General features: G+C 44.7%; 1 protein-coding gene across 1 annotated transcript in view; it reads right to left on the bottom strand.

Moving 5' to 3' along the window:
* The window catches only part of ds (dachsous cadherin-related 1), a 516,000-nt gene that overhangs the window by 70,136 nt on the left and 432,002 nt on the right, over nucleotides 1-13,862 (bottom strand). The window contains exon 3 of the mRNA XM_033470688.2: nucleotides 10,904-11,371. Within this exon, the coding sequence (XP_033326579.2) occupies nucleotides 10,904-11,371 (468 nt within the window). The remainder of the gene's footprint in view (nucleotides 1-10,903; nucleotides 11,372-13,862) is intronic.

Here is a 13,862-nt window from a genome sequence, read left to right on the forward strand (position 1 = left end):
GCATCAGCACCTCGTTCCGGACGGCTCTTAGTGTCAACAGCCTGTCGATGGGGGCGTTTTCAGAAAATGCGAGCGGAGATTGATTGCTCTCCGAGGTGTCGGTCGAGATATCGCGTCGAAACTTTCAGGGATGCGACCGTGAAATGCTTGTGAAGATTGTCAGAAATGATGCTTCTTAATATCTCGTTCTTTTCATGTTCGGTGGATTTTGTTGAATCATGTGCTATCAACGCTGCGGAAAAATTGATTTTTTAAATAGCGAATAGACTGCAGATATTTGCATTTTTCTCGTGTATTACAGAATTCAGCAAATCAACTTTCTTTTGAAATAGTTGTTACTTATGGATAATGCGTAGTTAAATATATGTAACCAGTATTTTAAAAAAATTTTATTCGCTAAACTATTCCAAGAATCTATCTTTCCCCAGTCGCGCGTACTAATCAACATTGAGCAAGATTATTGCATATAAAGGATTGATCGATCCAACTTGAAATTTTCCTGCGGACTGTTTAATACGCGTACTTTAACCTAATCGAACAATAAATTGACCGACTTGCGCGGTTCGTTGAAGAAAATATTCCGAAATTACAGCTACTGTTCATTAATGATACTGCAACAGTATACATTGTTAGAAGATCACGAAGAGAAAGGATCGATCATTTTCGATGAAAAATTTCCTACGCACTGTTCAACATGTGCACATCGATCCTAGCAATTAATAGTATAAAATACTAAAAGCGTTCGTCTGAAGAAAAATCCCGAAACTGCTCCTGGTATTAATTTTATTTCAACAGTATTAATTTCAACGTTGTCATAAAAATCTACGAGGAACGTCTGGACCAATTTCGACGTAAAAAATGTCTAAGAACCGTCCAACAGACGTCTGTCAACCTCGAAAAACAATGACCGATTTCCAAAGACCGTTCCTCCGGAATAAATTCCGAAAATTGTTCCGGCGTTCCGCGCTCGCTAGCGAACCTATTATCCGCAAGTGTTTCCAGTTAATTGAGAGAAGCATAGCAAGCGGGCTCCATGACAAGTATATACCCGAAGCTCGCTGACAAGACGAAGGGCATTCGTTATCTGTCCACGGCGAACAAGAGAGCGGGAGGAGAGCGTGGAGGGACGGGAGGGCGGAGAGCGGGTACACGAAATTCCAGGAACGGAATTACGCAAATCAGACTGCGAGGGCTCGTCCCGCCGTGGCAGAGGGACTCCTCGCTATCTTCCCGCGCGGATCTCGCAGCTCGGTTTAGGCTCTCTCAGCGTTCCCAGATGCAAAGACACAACGGGGCACACCGAAACGAGACGATGGCCGCGCGCGAAATTTGCAAGTCCGGCGAAAGCACGACGCGCGGGGCCGCATGCTGAGGGAGTCGCGAGCTGCCGGAGGGGACTCGGGGGAAAAGGAAGAAAAGGATGGGCCCCGAGCTGGGTTGGCCATTATTCGAATAATATTTTATTCGAACAACATTTCGAGTCATCTTTTCGGATAACATATCGAGTCATTTTTTCGACTAGATATTTGCTCGAATAATCTTCGAATAAAGGCTGCGGATATACGAAGTTATTCGATAATAACGAACGGTTTATTTATTATTCGAATGTAAATTTAAGAATATAATTTGGATCGTCGGTAATGGTTGTTCGTGTACAATATATAATTCTGGTTATCCGTGATAGTTATTGGTAATCAGAATTTATTCGATTATCGGTCACCAAAATCATTTCTAGCAAAATTGAACGGTTATACAAGGTTAAAAATCACATTCGAGTTTTTTACTTGGTGACAATGTATCCAAATAACACAACGACTAGACAATAGAACATTTGGATATCAGAATATTGTAAAAATAAATGTTCGGAGACTGTGTTTCAAGTAAATGTTCCACTGTATTTCAATTCTTTCTCGTTTCAATTGCAACTAGATTGCATTTTCTTTACGAAAATTCCCATTTCTATGTCATTTCAGACAAATCAGAATTGGTCAACGATTCTGTTCGTTAACCGAAAGATTCTCCACAGCAAAAATCTAATAAAACCGCCGTCGGTTCCCGTTAATTCACACACATCTTGCATCGACAAATCCGCGTGTGCCGCAAACGCGACGTCGATCTTTCGCCTAGCAAATGCAGTTATCGCGTCTGCACGCGACTCGAGGGCGTGCTTCGACTCTCGATAGGAAAAGAAGTCCGTGGATGCCACGAAAGCGGGGCCCTCGGGCCCCGGGCCCGTTTACGCGAAGATATCGTCGCGGTTTATCGGGGGGATATTTTCTTTGACCGGTCGCGCCGCGATTTCCAACACGGGGCCCGGCCGGGCCCCTTTCCCAGGAGTGCAGTCCGAATTTTATCCGCGGTCGTAACGGCCGGAACGTTCCCCGAATAATATCTCCGTGTATCTTTATAGACACTCTCGAACGACGCCACTAATCCTTGATCTTTATATAGTATCGCCGTTAAACTCGTTAAAGACTAACGACGTGTCGGCCGGATAAGATTAGCCGGGGCCTTTCACGCTCTCTCTCTCTTTCTCTGTCTGTTGCGGTTCCCTGGGGCCCGCTTTTCCCGGGGGCTGTCGCCGAGGACGGCGGTTTTTATTCGGCCTACAAATTATCCGGGAACACGGAATAACGTTAATATGGCCGCTCGCTGGGTATATCCCGGCCGCGTCCGCAGGAATCGCTATCGTGGCCCCGCGTCGACCAATTAGAGACGCTGAAATGGATCGTTAGTAGACACGTCGCTCGTTATCTCGGGAACAGCTCTCTTAAGAGCAAAGGGAGAGAGATAGAAAGAGTGAGAGGGAGAGAGATAAAGACAGGGAGAGGATCGAAGGGGTTGCCGATACAAGACGAGTCCTCGATATTTGAAGTACAAGGCTCCTCGCAGGCGATCCGCGGTCGCGGCGAATCGACGCGTCCGGCCGGCACAAAGGGAGCTGAAAACGAGACAAGAGACCTCGGTTTCGGCTTCCCTTGGACGTGCTGCGTCTCCGGCCTCGGCCAAGCAGCCAGGAGGGAAAGGGCCCGACGACGACGTGGCTGGTGTGTGCTGGGAGCCCTCAAAGCGAGCAAAGCGGTGATATTTAAAGCGTATGCAAAGAGTGCAACTCCGTAGCAGCAGCACCGGCAGCTCCAGCACCAGCAAAAGCAGTTCCCGAGACCGCGGAGCGAGAGACACGGAGGAAGAACCGCCGCGCGCGAGAGAGAGCGAGAGAGAGAAAGGCAAAAAGTCCTGGACAATGGCGGCTTGCGTTCGGCTGCCCGGAATCCGACTCGCGACGATTTATGCGACCTCGACGACGACGACGACGGCCCACCTCCTCCTCCTCCTCCTCCTCCTCCTCCTCCTTTTCCTCCTCCTCCTTCTCCTCCTCGTCGTCCTCATCCTCTTTCCTTTCTTCTTCCGTCTTCCTCTCGTCCCTACACTCTTGTCCCACGAGGTTCAACCCTCTCTCGGCCCTTCTTCGACCGCCACTCGAAGCGCATTCTCCGGACAGGAATCCCAGGGTATGCGAAAAGCTCGGAGACCCGTGGTCTCTGTATCAACGAAATCCAGGGACGCGAAGTGGAGAGGCTGGATTTGATGGTCGTTGCTGGATTCTGATGGGTGGTGTTGAGTGTCCGGTAGTTGACGCTGGGACTCTGATAGTTGATGCTAGGAGTCTGCTTGATGATGACGGTGTTAATGATAGTTAATGCTGGGATTCCGATAGTTGATGCTGAGATTCTGATGCTTGATAATGGGAGTCTGATAGCTGATGCTCGGATTCTGATGCTTGACGCTGAGACTCTGATAATTAATGCTGATACTCTGCCACTTGATGCTGAGAGTCTGATAGTTAATGCTAGGACTCTGCTAAATGATGATTGATGATGTCAGGACTCTGACAGTTGTCGCTGGGATTCTGACATTTGACGCTGTGACTCTGAGAGCTGATGCCAGGATTCTGCTAGTTTAATGTCGGTGCTCTGATTCTTAATGCTAGGATCCTGCTAGTTCATGTTGAGACTCTGATACATTATGATGGGATTTGATAGTTGACATTGGGATTCTGATACTTGATGCTGAGACTCTGATAGTTGATACTGACACTCTGACACTTGATGCTGGGAGTCTGATAGTTAATGCTAGGACTCTGTTAAATGATGCTGGCGCTCTGATAGTTAATGCTGGGATTCTGATAGTTGATGCTGGGACTCTGATAGTTGACGCTGAGATTCTGACTCTGATAGTTGATGCCAGGATTTTGCTAGTTTAATGTCGGTGCTCTGATAGTTAATGCTAGGATTCTGATACTTGATGCTAGGACTCTGATGCTTGATAGTGGGAGTTTGATAGTTGATGCTGGGATTCTGATACTTGATTCTGAGACTCTGATAATTGTTGCTGACACTCTGACACTTGATGCTGGGAGTCTGATAGTTAATGCTAGGACTCTGCTAGTTTGATGTCGTTGCTCTGATAGTAAATGCTGGAACTCTCCTATCTGATGCTAGGACTCTGATGCTTGATAATGAGAGTCTGGTAGTTGATGCTCAGATTCTAATACTTGATGCTGAGATTATGATAGTTGATGCTGAGATTCTGATAATTGAAGATGGAAGTCTGATAATTGATGCTGAGATTCTGACACTTGACTCCGATAGTTAGTGCTAGGACTCTGCTAATTTGATGTCGGTGATTTGTTAGTTAATACTCGTCTAAGTTCGAAATGCAGCTCCCACTGTGAGGAACTGCAGTCTTGGATGCACATTTTCCGAATTCTCAAGACCCGGGACTCAAATCTCAAGCCTTTAGAGTGTCGACTAATTACCTCATATGAGTCAGTACTTTTATTCTAATAAATCATATATGTGTAGCATGTGAGGTATTTCTTTCGCAAGCTTGCTATCATGACTCGAGCCAATACATTAGCTGTCCAACCCTGTAAAGATTAAGGATTCTGTCGCCTACGATCTAACCTTTTCTATTCTACCACTCTAAGTACCAAATTTTGATCATTTTTAGCAACCTTCGGGACCTAGAACTTCGTCTTTGATAACCTTGACACAACCGTGACACATGCGCAGTGATTTTTGGAGCCTGCGGTCCAACGTTTGCCGTTCGACTGTCTCAAATACTCTCTTTTTTTTAGCAACTTTCAGACCAGAGACAGTTTCAATAATAAGCCGATTGTATAAAATCCCGCGAAAATGGTCCGCCGTCGGAGGGCCGATGCTTCTCACGCAACTCATAAAATTCTGCCTTCCTTCAGCTCGCACCGCGTTCCCGGAATGTCAACAAGTTTTCCAAATTTCTGGCCCGGTCCCCGGGAACTCATTTGCATTCCCAATCGGCATCGGCTCGATCGGGCCAAACGACACACCTCGGTACAAGCTCGCGGGCCTCGAAGAAGTTGGGAGCGAGGCGAGGGCTCGTTCCCCGGATAAGATAAGGACAGGCCTCGTCTCTAGGCCGAGCGATTCGGCGCGGATCGGATCGGGACGCGGTTCGGCCGCGACGATTCAGCTCCGCGCCGGGTACCATAAACTCGGCCGTAAAATGAAGCGCGTTCCTCACTTTGTCGCCAGGGTTTTATGGTAGGTTCGTACTGTCGTTCCTCCGCTCCGCGCCTCTCCGCGCAGCTCCGCGCCGCGCCGCGCCGCTCGGCTTAGCTCCGCGCTCTCCGCCGAATAAGGAGTTCGTCTACGCTGTTTTTACCCGGCGACTTCTCTCCTCGTTTTTTCTCTCCCTCTCTCTCTCTCTCTCTCTCTCTCTCTCTCTCTCTCCTCTCCGACGACGATCATACGGTCGTATAACGACCGCGCTGTTTTTTCGCCCCGCCGGGGCGAGGATAGGGAGCGGCGGTGGGGGCAAGGTCCTTCGGCTTTATCGGAACAGGTGCTCGTAAAGCGGCAGTACCGTCTTCCGGCGCTAGTCCTGGCCGGCCATCTGATAACGCGATTCGATGTCCCGGCAGTATATACGAAACTAATGAAGCCCGAGGTGACGTCGCCGGCCGGCGCGGAGTTGTCGGGCAATAATTATGCAAATGCGCCGCTAGAGCGTCAACCCTCACCGGGGAGGACGAATCTTCTGGGACCAACGTCCTTTAGGACCCCGTACGTGTCGGAACCGTTCAGGCATCTCGTGAAACAGCGGCCAAAGAGAAAGAAAGAGAGTGCATATCGGCGCGCGAGACCTCTTTCGAGTCGCACCTGTGCCGACGATCTCTCTCGGCGCGGCGTGGCGCGGCGCGGCGCGGCGGGCTCGTCTGACTTTTTAATCTGATAATCTGATTGGCTGCCGTGTGTCAAATATTGTGGGCCCGAGTGCCAGGCCCCGATCTTCCGTGCGCGAACAGGTTCTCGCGCGGACGCGTGGCTGATTGGGAGCCGAGGCCCGAAATCACCGGATCGATCGGATCTGTACAGGAAGAGCGAGTTTAAAACGCGAAACCCGAGACCCCTTGCGACGACTTCCATTACCATTGCACCTGAGACCCGAGGGGAGCAAGGCTTTTTCTCGGCCAGACGATCGAGCATAAACTGCGGGAAACGAGAGGAGAATCGGAATAAGGAAATGAAGGGTGTTCGCCTCTTGCGTAATTTGCTCGACGCGCGACTTTGTAATTGTTTAGATCGCTTTGGAACATTGTCGATGGACCTGCTGACACTTTTACCATGTTCCGATACAGGAGAACGTTCTTTTTGCTCCTAACTTTCATAAGTAAATTTTTCAATACTAAATTATTGTAATACTTGGGCAAAATACTTATTACAATAATCTAACGGAGCTAAAGCTTCATCGTTGCATTTAAATGTACATTGCACTTGCAGTTGAACACGATACTTATGTATCATGTATAAGGAGTAAACTATTTTTACATATTTGGAAAAGTAGGACAATGTTTAACAAAACGGTTGTTTAAAATTATGAGCAGTTATCAAGTGGAAGTTTAGAGCCTCGTTTTTTAACGTCGAAACTAGATACGCGATTTTAGACCGATTTTTAAATATTACTTTCAAGAAAACGATCGAACTAAGCAAATTGAAATTTTCCAAACTTATTTGTCCATGCTTTAAGAAGCAGCTCGAATTTTGTCGAGGTGTTGCATTCAGATTGAAGGGAATTATTAATTGCAACCTTCGTACCTCGTTTCTCAATGCCTCAACTAGTTCACGCGTATCTAGATCGATCTTTGAGAATGATTAACAAGAAAACGATTGAACTAAGCAAATTGAAATTTTCCAGACTTATTTGTTCATGCTTTAAGAAGCAGCTCGAATTTTGCCGAGATGTTGCATTCAGATTGAAGGGAATTATTATTGCAACCTTCGTACCTCGTTTCTCAATGCCTCAACTAGTTCACACGTATCCAGATCGATCTCTGATAATGAATAACAAGAAAACGATTGAACTTAGTAAATTGAAATTTTCCAGACTTATTTGTTCATGCTTTAAGAAGCAGCTCGAATTTTGTCGAGGTGTTGCATTCAGATTGAAGGGAATTATTATTGCAACCATCGTACCTCGTTTCTCAATGCCTCAACTAGTTCACACGTATCCAGATCGATCTTTGATAATGAATAACAAGAAAACGATTGAACTTAGCAAATTGAAGTTTTCCAGACTTATTTGTCAATGCTTAAAGGAGCGGTTCGAATTTTGCCAAGACGTTGCATTCAGACTGAATGGAATTATTAATTGCAACCTTCGTATCTCATTTCTCAATGCTTCAACTAGTTCACACGTACGATCAATCTTTAAGAATGAATAACAACAAAACGACTGAACTTAGCAAACCAACATTTTCCAGACTCATTTATCCATGCTTGAAGAAGCAGTTCGAATTTTACCAAGGCGTTGTATTCAAATTGTAAGGAGTTATTAATCGCAACCTTCGTACCTCGTTTCTCAATACCTCAACTAGTTCACACGTATAATCAATCTTTAAGAATGAATAACAAGAAAACGATTGAACTTAGCAAACCAACATTTTCCAGACTCATTCGTCCATGCTTGAAGATGCAGTTCGAATTTTGCCAAGGCGTTGTATTCAAATTGTAAGGAGTTATTAATCGCAACCTTCGTACCTCGTCTCTCAATGCCTGAACTAGTTCACGCGTATCCAGATCGATCTTCGAGAATAACAAGAAACCGATTGAACTTGGCAAACTGAATTTTTGCGGACCAGCGAAGGTAACCCAGACTGCTCCGAGAAGAGAGGAGATCCATCGATCCAGGGACCGGGGTACGAGGTAAACGAGAGCAAGGAGGAGGAGAGACGCACGCTCCGCGAAGGAGGAACACGCTCGAGGAGAGGTTCGCGCATTGATATGCAACAGGCCGTATATGCGGGCCATGGCGGTCGAACAATACGACCACCGGTAAGGCACCACCGTGTAAACTATCCACCATTCCCGGGCCTATAACGTACCGAACCGTGCCGGTCGATACGCCACGAGACACTTTACACGGTGCATCGGGTATATGGCGCGGCGAGCGCAAGTCGTGACGCGCCGTATCTTGCATCGGATGTACCACCAGTGTGGAAACACGGATACGTACCTCCCTCGCCCTCGCCCGATCCTCTTCGAACCCTCCGCGAGTTGGTCCGCGACCAACCCACCCACCCGTCCGCGACCTTACCCTCCTTACCGTCCCCCTCCGCCGGGTTCACCGGTACGAGAATTCTGTTTCGGTCGCTCTCGCCGATCGCCGCGAAACCCGCGAAATTTCGACAGCTGTCTACCTAATTTGCGTTCTATAGGGTTGATAACGCCTCCTCGGGGGTGTGTTTATTTTTTATCCCGATCCTTAACCCCTTGTTCAACAATCGATCCCACAACTGCGTTCATTAGCGCTTCTTCCATCTGAATAATTCGCCTGATAGAACGTCAGAATTTTCGTTTCCTTTACAGAATGTTTCGTCCGAGTGCAATTGGAGGGACAATGGTTAAATTAATCCTTTTTGCGCTCGAAGCCAAATTAACGGAAAATTTAATACAGTTTTTCCGATCCGCATGTTATATTATAACATAACGCATTTTATACGTGAGATTGAATTTCGTGATTGATGCGACAGTTATCCTTTCAACGTTTCTACAAATGTAAACGAAGTTGATTAATAAAGTTATTTTGAAACGTGACGTAACAATCTTTAACGCGTTGAACGGCCAGCGTGAATCGGTACAGTTTCTCCCGGCGCCACGAATCAAGAAAAAAATTTACAGAAGACTATAACGTATTGTCCCGAGTGTCCAGTGACAGTCCAATTATGTTTACAATGTTTCAACGAATTCCATCGTGACCAATAAAAATGTTACAATACTTTAAAAAATATTTTATATTTTACTATCTTGTTTTATTATTAGTATAGGTACATTTTTAATGTTTCTTTTTGTTTACTTTATGCTTTATTGTTACCCTATATTGTCTATACTCGTCACAGTTGCGTTACAAATAAAATTACTATTAAATTACCTCCAAAATCCTTCTTTAATTTGACTAAGATTGCGGGAACGTAGCCGTCACCCAGATACGGGTGTCGTGGCGTTCAACGTGTCAATGGCGCCTTAGAGTCGAGTGGAAAGGGTTAAATGGTAAATTGAAAAATTCGTGACCCGTCATTTCGGCGGGTTAATATTTTGGGTTAGAGAGAATCTATCGAGCAGCGGTTTCGCACACGCGTTCGCTCGTGTTCGGAGGAGCAGAAGGAACTTTTGTAAGATAATGGAGCGGTCCGAGGATGTTTGAGGAGGCCGCTCGTAGGTTTCTCGAAATGTACCGAGGCTCGCGTCCTGTCGAAAACGGATACCGCGTTCCTCGGAGGCATCGCGCACAATAGACTCCCCCGTATGATTTACATGCCGTCGCGCCGGTTCCCCCTTGGACAGAAGAAAGAGGGGTACAGGATGCTCGCGGTCCCGGAGCCTGCCTCCTTCTTATACGATCGCGCTGGCCCGTGGGCCTCTTCGACGTACTCGCACGTACACCAACACGTGGGCGTTCGTTCGGGCTACGAGCGTCGCCGCCGCCCGTTTTCTCGTGACGCGACTATGCTAACGCGGTAACGCCGCGCGTGGAATACGTTGCCGATGCATTCAGCGACTACCGGGCCCAGCAGATACTACCTCGCTTTTCGGACTTCGACGATTAATCCTGATACGGGCGGGAAACTCGCCGCAAACCGGCCCGAACCTTCTCGCGAAGATATTCGGACTTGGGCGATTTTTTGGGGGGAAAACTGTGCGCGTCTGGGTTCTTGAAACTTTGGGGCCTTGTTTGCACGTGTTCGAACAGTGTTTGTGAATTTTTACGGTTTGCTGACTTCAAAATTGTTGGAGATATTGATCGAGGAAGTAGGTCATTTCTTCTTTGATATTCGGGATTTTTTTCGGGGGAACTGCTCGAGGTATCTTTTTGAAATTTAGGGGCCTTATTTGTACATGTTTGAACCATATCTGTGAATTTTTTCACTTTTCTGACTTGGAAATTGTGGGAGATATTAATCGAGGAAATAGATCATTACTCTTTTGATATTCGGGATTTTTTTCGGGGGAACTGTTCGACGCATCTTTTTGAAACTTAGGGATCTTATTTGCACATGTTCGAACAGTGTCACTGAATTTTTACACTTTTCTAACTTGAAAATTGTGACAGATATTAATGGAGAAAATAGATCGTTCCTCTTTTGACATTCGAGAATCTTTTTCGGAGAAACTATTCCACGCATCACTTCGAAACTTAGGGGCCTTATTTGCACATGTTTGAACTACGAATTTTTCTAACGACAATGTCAACAATGTAACGCATCTTCATGAAACCCAGAAGCCCCGTTGCGTTATCTTCGAGCTACCTCCGCGAGTTTTTTTCATCCGTCTATCTTTAAAATTGCGATCATCTAAAAACTTACCCGAAGATGAAGCAGCCTTCACGCCACCCACGATACTGTCCTGAGGAACGTTCTCCTTCGCCGTGATGGTGTATCGTGGCTTGTCGCAGGTGGCGATCCTGTGTTCAGGCGAGGACACCGTGATCCTCACTTCAGCGTCGACGATGCTCTTCCGTCCAGCCGCGTCCGTCGCCGCCACGTTCAACAGATACAACGAGGACCGAAACGGCAGATTCGGCCAGGCGACCTGCAGCTCGCCGTTGTTCTGGTCGATCTGGAAAACTCCGGCCTCGTTGCCGTTCGTGATCCGATAGGTCACTTGACCGAACGGTCCAACGTCCAGATCGGTAGCTGCTACTCTCAAAATCGGTCCTTGCACCCGACTGTCGCTCTTCAAGCTCACATTGTACACCTGCGGGTCGAACACAGGGAGATTGTCGTTCACGTCCGTCACTTGCACTCTGACGATGGCCACGGTGCTCAGTCCACCTGTAAAAGAATCGTCAATTAGTCCTTTGTTGCATAGTTAATTAATTAATTAGCGGAATCACCATAGCGAAATTATCATTTTTGTCATTTAACCCTCGAACGGTATTCTGTTTCTTCAGACTATAAAGTATTACATTTGAATATTCCAGCAATTTACTAAATTTATAATTTATAAAATACTATTTTTGTGAATAAAATTTATTATTTATAAGATATTTTTAAGTACGCTAATCGACGCAAGTTAAGAAACGTTGCTGAAGTCGTTAAAAAGAGGCGTCGTTAAAGTTTGAGTTAAAGTTTGGTATTTTAATAAATATTAAATCAAAGTAAAAACTCAAATTAAATATTAAATATAATATTAAATGAAAAGCACATATATTCTAGTGAAGCATACAACGCATTCTTTATGTTACAATATTGTTGCACTTATTGCATACGACAAATAAGAGACGATAAAATAAAATAAAATAAAATAAAATAAAAAGAATAAAACATAATGTAAAAGATTAAAAATTACAAGAAAATGAAGTTAATACGTTCATCAGAAGCTGCAGGCACCTGGTATGCGAAAATTAGTATGCAGAAATGTTGTCTGTGTTCCAAAGAAATCCCGAAGCCTCCTTAGAGGGTTAAATTGTAAATAGGATCGTGCGATTCTGAAAAATGATATCGAGTTTCGGCGGCATTTTAATTTGATAGGTCGAAAGTAAATTAGGGGGATGAGTGGAGTCGATGAATCCGCAATAAAGGGCCACCGTTTCGCAAGTTGGGAGGCACTGTATATGGAACTGGGTTCAATACGGAGACCAGAAGTGCGAACCCGCGCGATTATGTTTATTTCAGTCTCGAGCGAAATCCTCTTATCGAGCCAAATAATGTCGGGGTATTAGCCGGCGTAAAGAACGAATCTACGGGGACTCTGCGAGCTGGCCGACATAAATCTCCCAGCGGCCTGTACCGTGGCCTTTTTTCGGAGCCAATCAGCCTCCCACCTCTACTTTATTTTCTTCTTCTCTCTCTCTCTCTCTCTCTCTCTCTTTCTATCACCTTACAAGCTACTTCGAAAAATTCATCCCCTTCATTTTTCTTCCTTGGACACTTTCAACTTTTCTTTCAATTTGATCCAAATACGGTAACAAAGATCGAAGACGAATTTAGGCATCATTTCTACAATATTTAAAACATTCTCTAATTGCATAATACTGGATAATTTATTTTGCATGATAAAGTATATTATGTATAATAATACTACATGGTAAAGTATACTATGGATAATAATACTGCATGGTAAAGTATACTATGTGTAATAATACTACATGATAAAATATACTATGAATAATAATACTACATGATAAAGTATGCTATGTACAATAATACTAGTATACATGATAAAGTATATATATACTATGTACAATAATACTACATGATGAAAGTATACTATGTATAATAATAATACATGATAAAGTATACTATGTACAATAATACTACATGATAAAGTGTACTATGTACAATAATACTATATAATAATGGATTGTGGCGCATAGATCAAGATCGCAGTGTATAAAGAGAAAGGTCGATGACAATTTTTTTTGGAAAATCTATACGAAGCATTTTTACAAAACTCTAATAAGTTTATATTGATGTATATTCGAGCTACCTTTTCGATTGTTTATACATTGTTATTAATAAAGTTATCGCAGATATTAACCAAGAAAGAAGACCACTTCCCTTCGGCAATCGTCTGACACCAAAAAGGCATATTCCCCTGAGAAATGTAAAAGAATTTTTTGCTGACACAATCAATCGGCATATACAGTAATTTCTCCCGGAAATGCCAAATTTTCGGTTGCTGTAAATTTCCCTGTACTAGTCCTACGCCTATGTAATTTACTGCTACTTCGATGCTAAGAGTCGACGGAGTCAGTCAAGCGTGTGATGCGGCACGCGACGCGAATTCCCGGAAGACAATACAAAATAGTTTGCCTGGGTGTGAGTCAGGTAAGAAAAACCGCGGAGCTACAAGGTACGTTTGATCCAGAGAGAACGTGAGAACCTTAGAGAATATCTAATGATTTTTATTATTCATCGTACACGTATAATGTAGACAGTTATTTCCTGTTCCGATATATTTTCTGATTCTTTTGTCCTATTCCACCCACGCTTCTTTCTTTCTTCAATTACTCCATCCAGTTGAAAGTAATGCAACAGTACTGTTGTGCATTCGATTTATGCATTTATGTGAAAAATGAGTCGATCGGTTACAATTTAAACAAATCGTTGTAAAGGAAGATAAACGGCTATGCTACCTTCGTATCTCGCGAGAGACGCAATTGTTATTTCGACCAAAAAGTTGTAGTCTGGTCGACTTGAAGTTGCGAACGCGACATACAGTAATTTCTCCCGGAAATGCCAAATTTTGGGTTGCTGTGAATTTCCCTGTGTTAGTGCTGCGCCTATGTAATTTATTGCTACGTCGACGCTAAGAGTCGCG

The sequence above is a fragment of the Megalopta genalis genome, chromosome 2 (genome assembly GCF_051020955.1).
Source record: "Megalopta genalis isolate 19385.01 chromosome 2, iyMegGena1_principal, whole genome shotgun sequence".
In the NCBI taxonomy this organism is placed as follows: domain Eukaryota; kingdom Metazoa; phylum Arthropoda; class Insecta; order Hymenoptera; family Halictidae; genus Megalopta; species Megalopta genalis.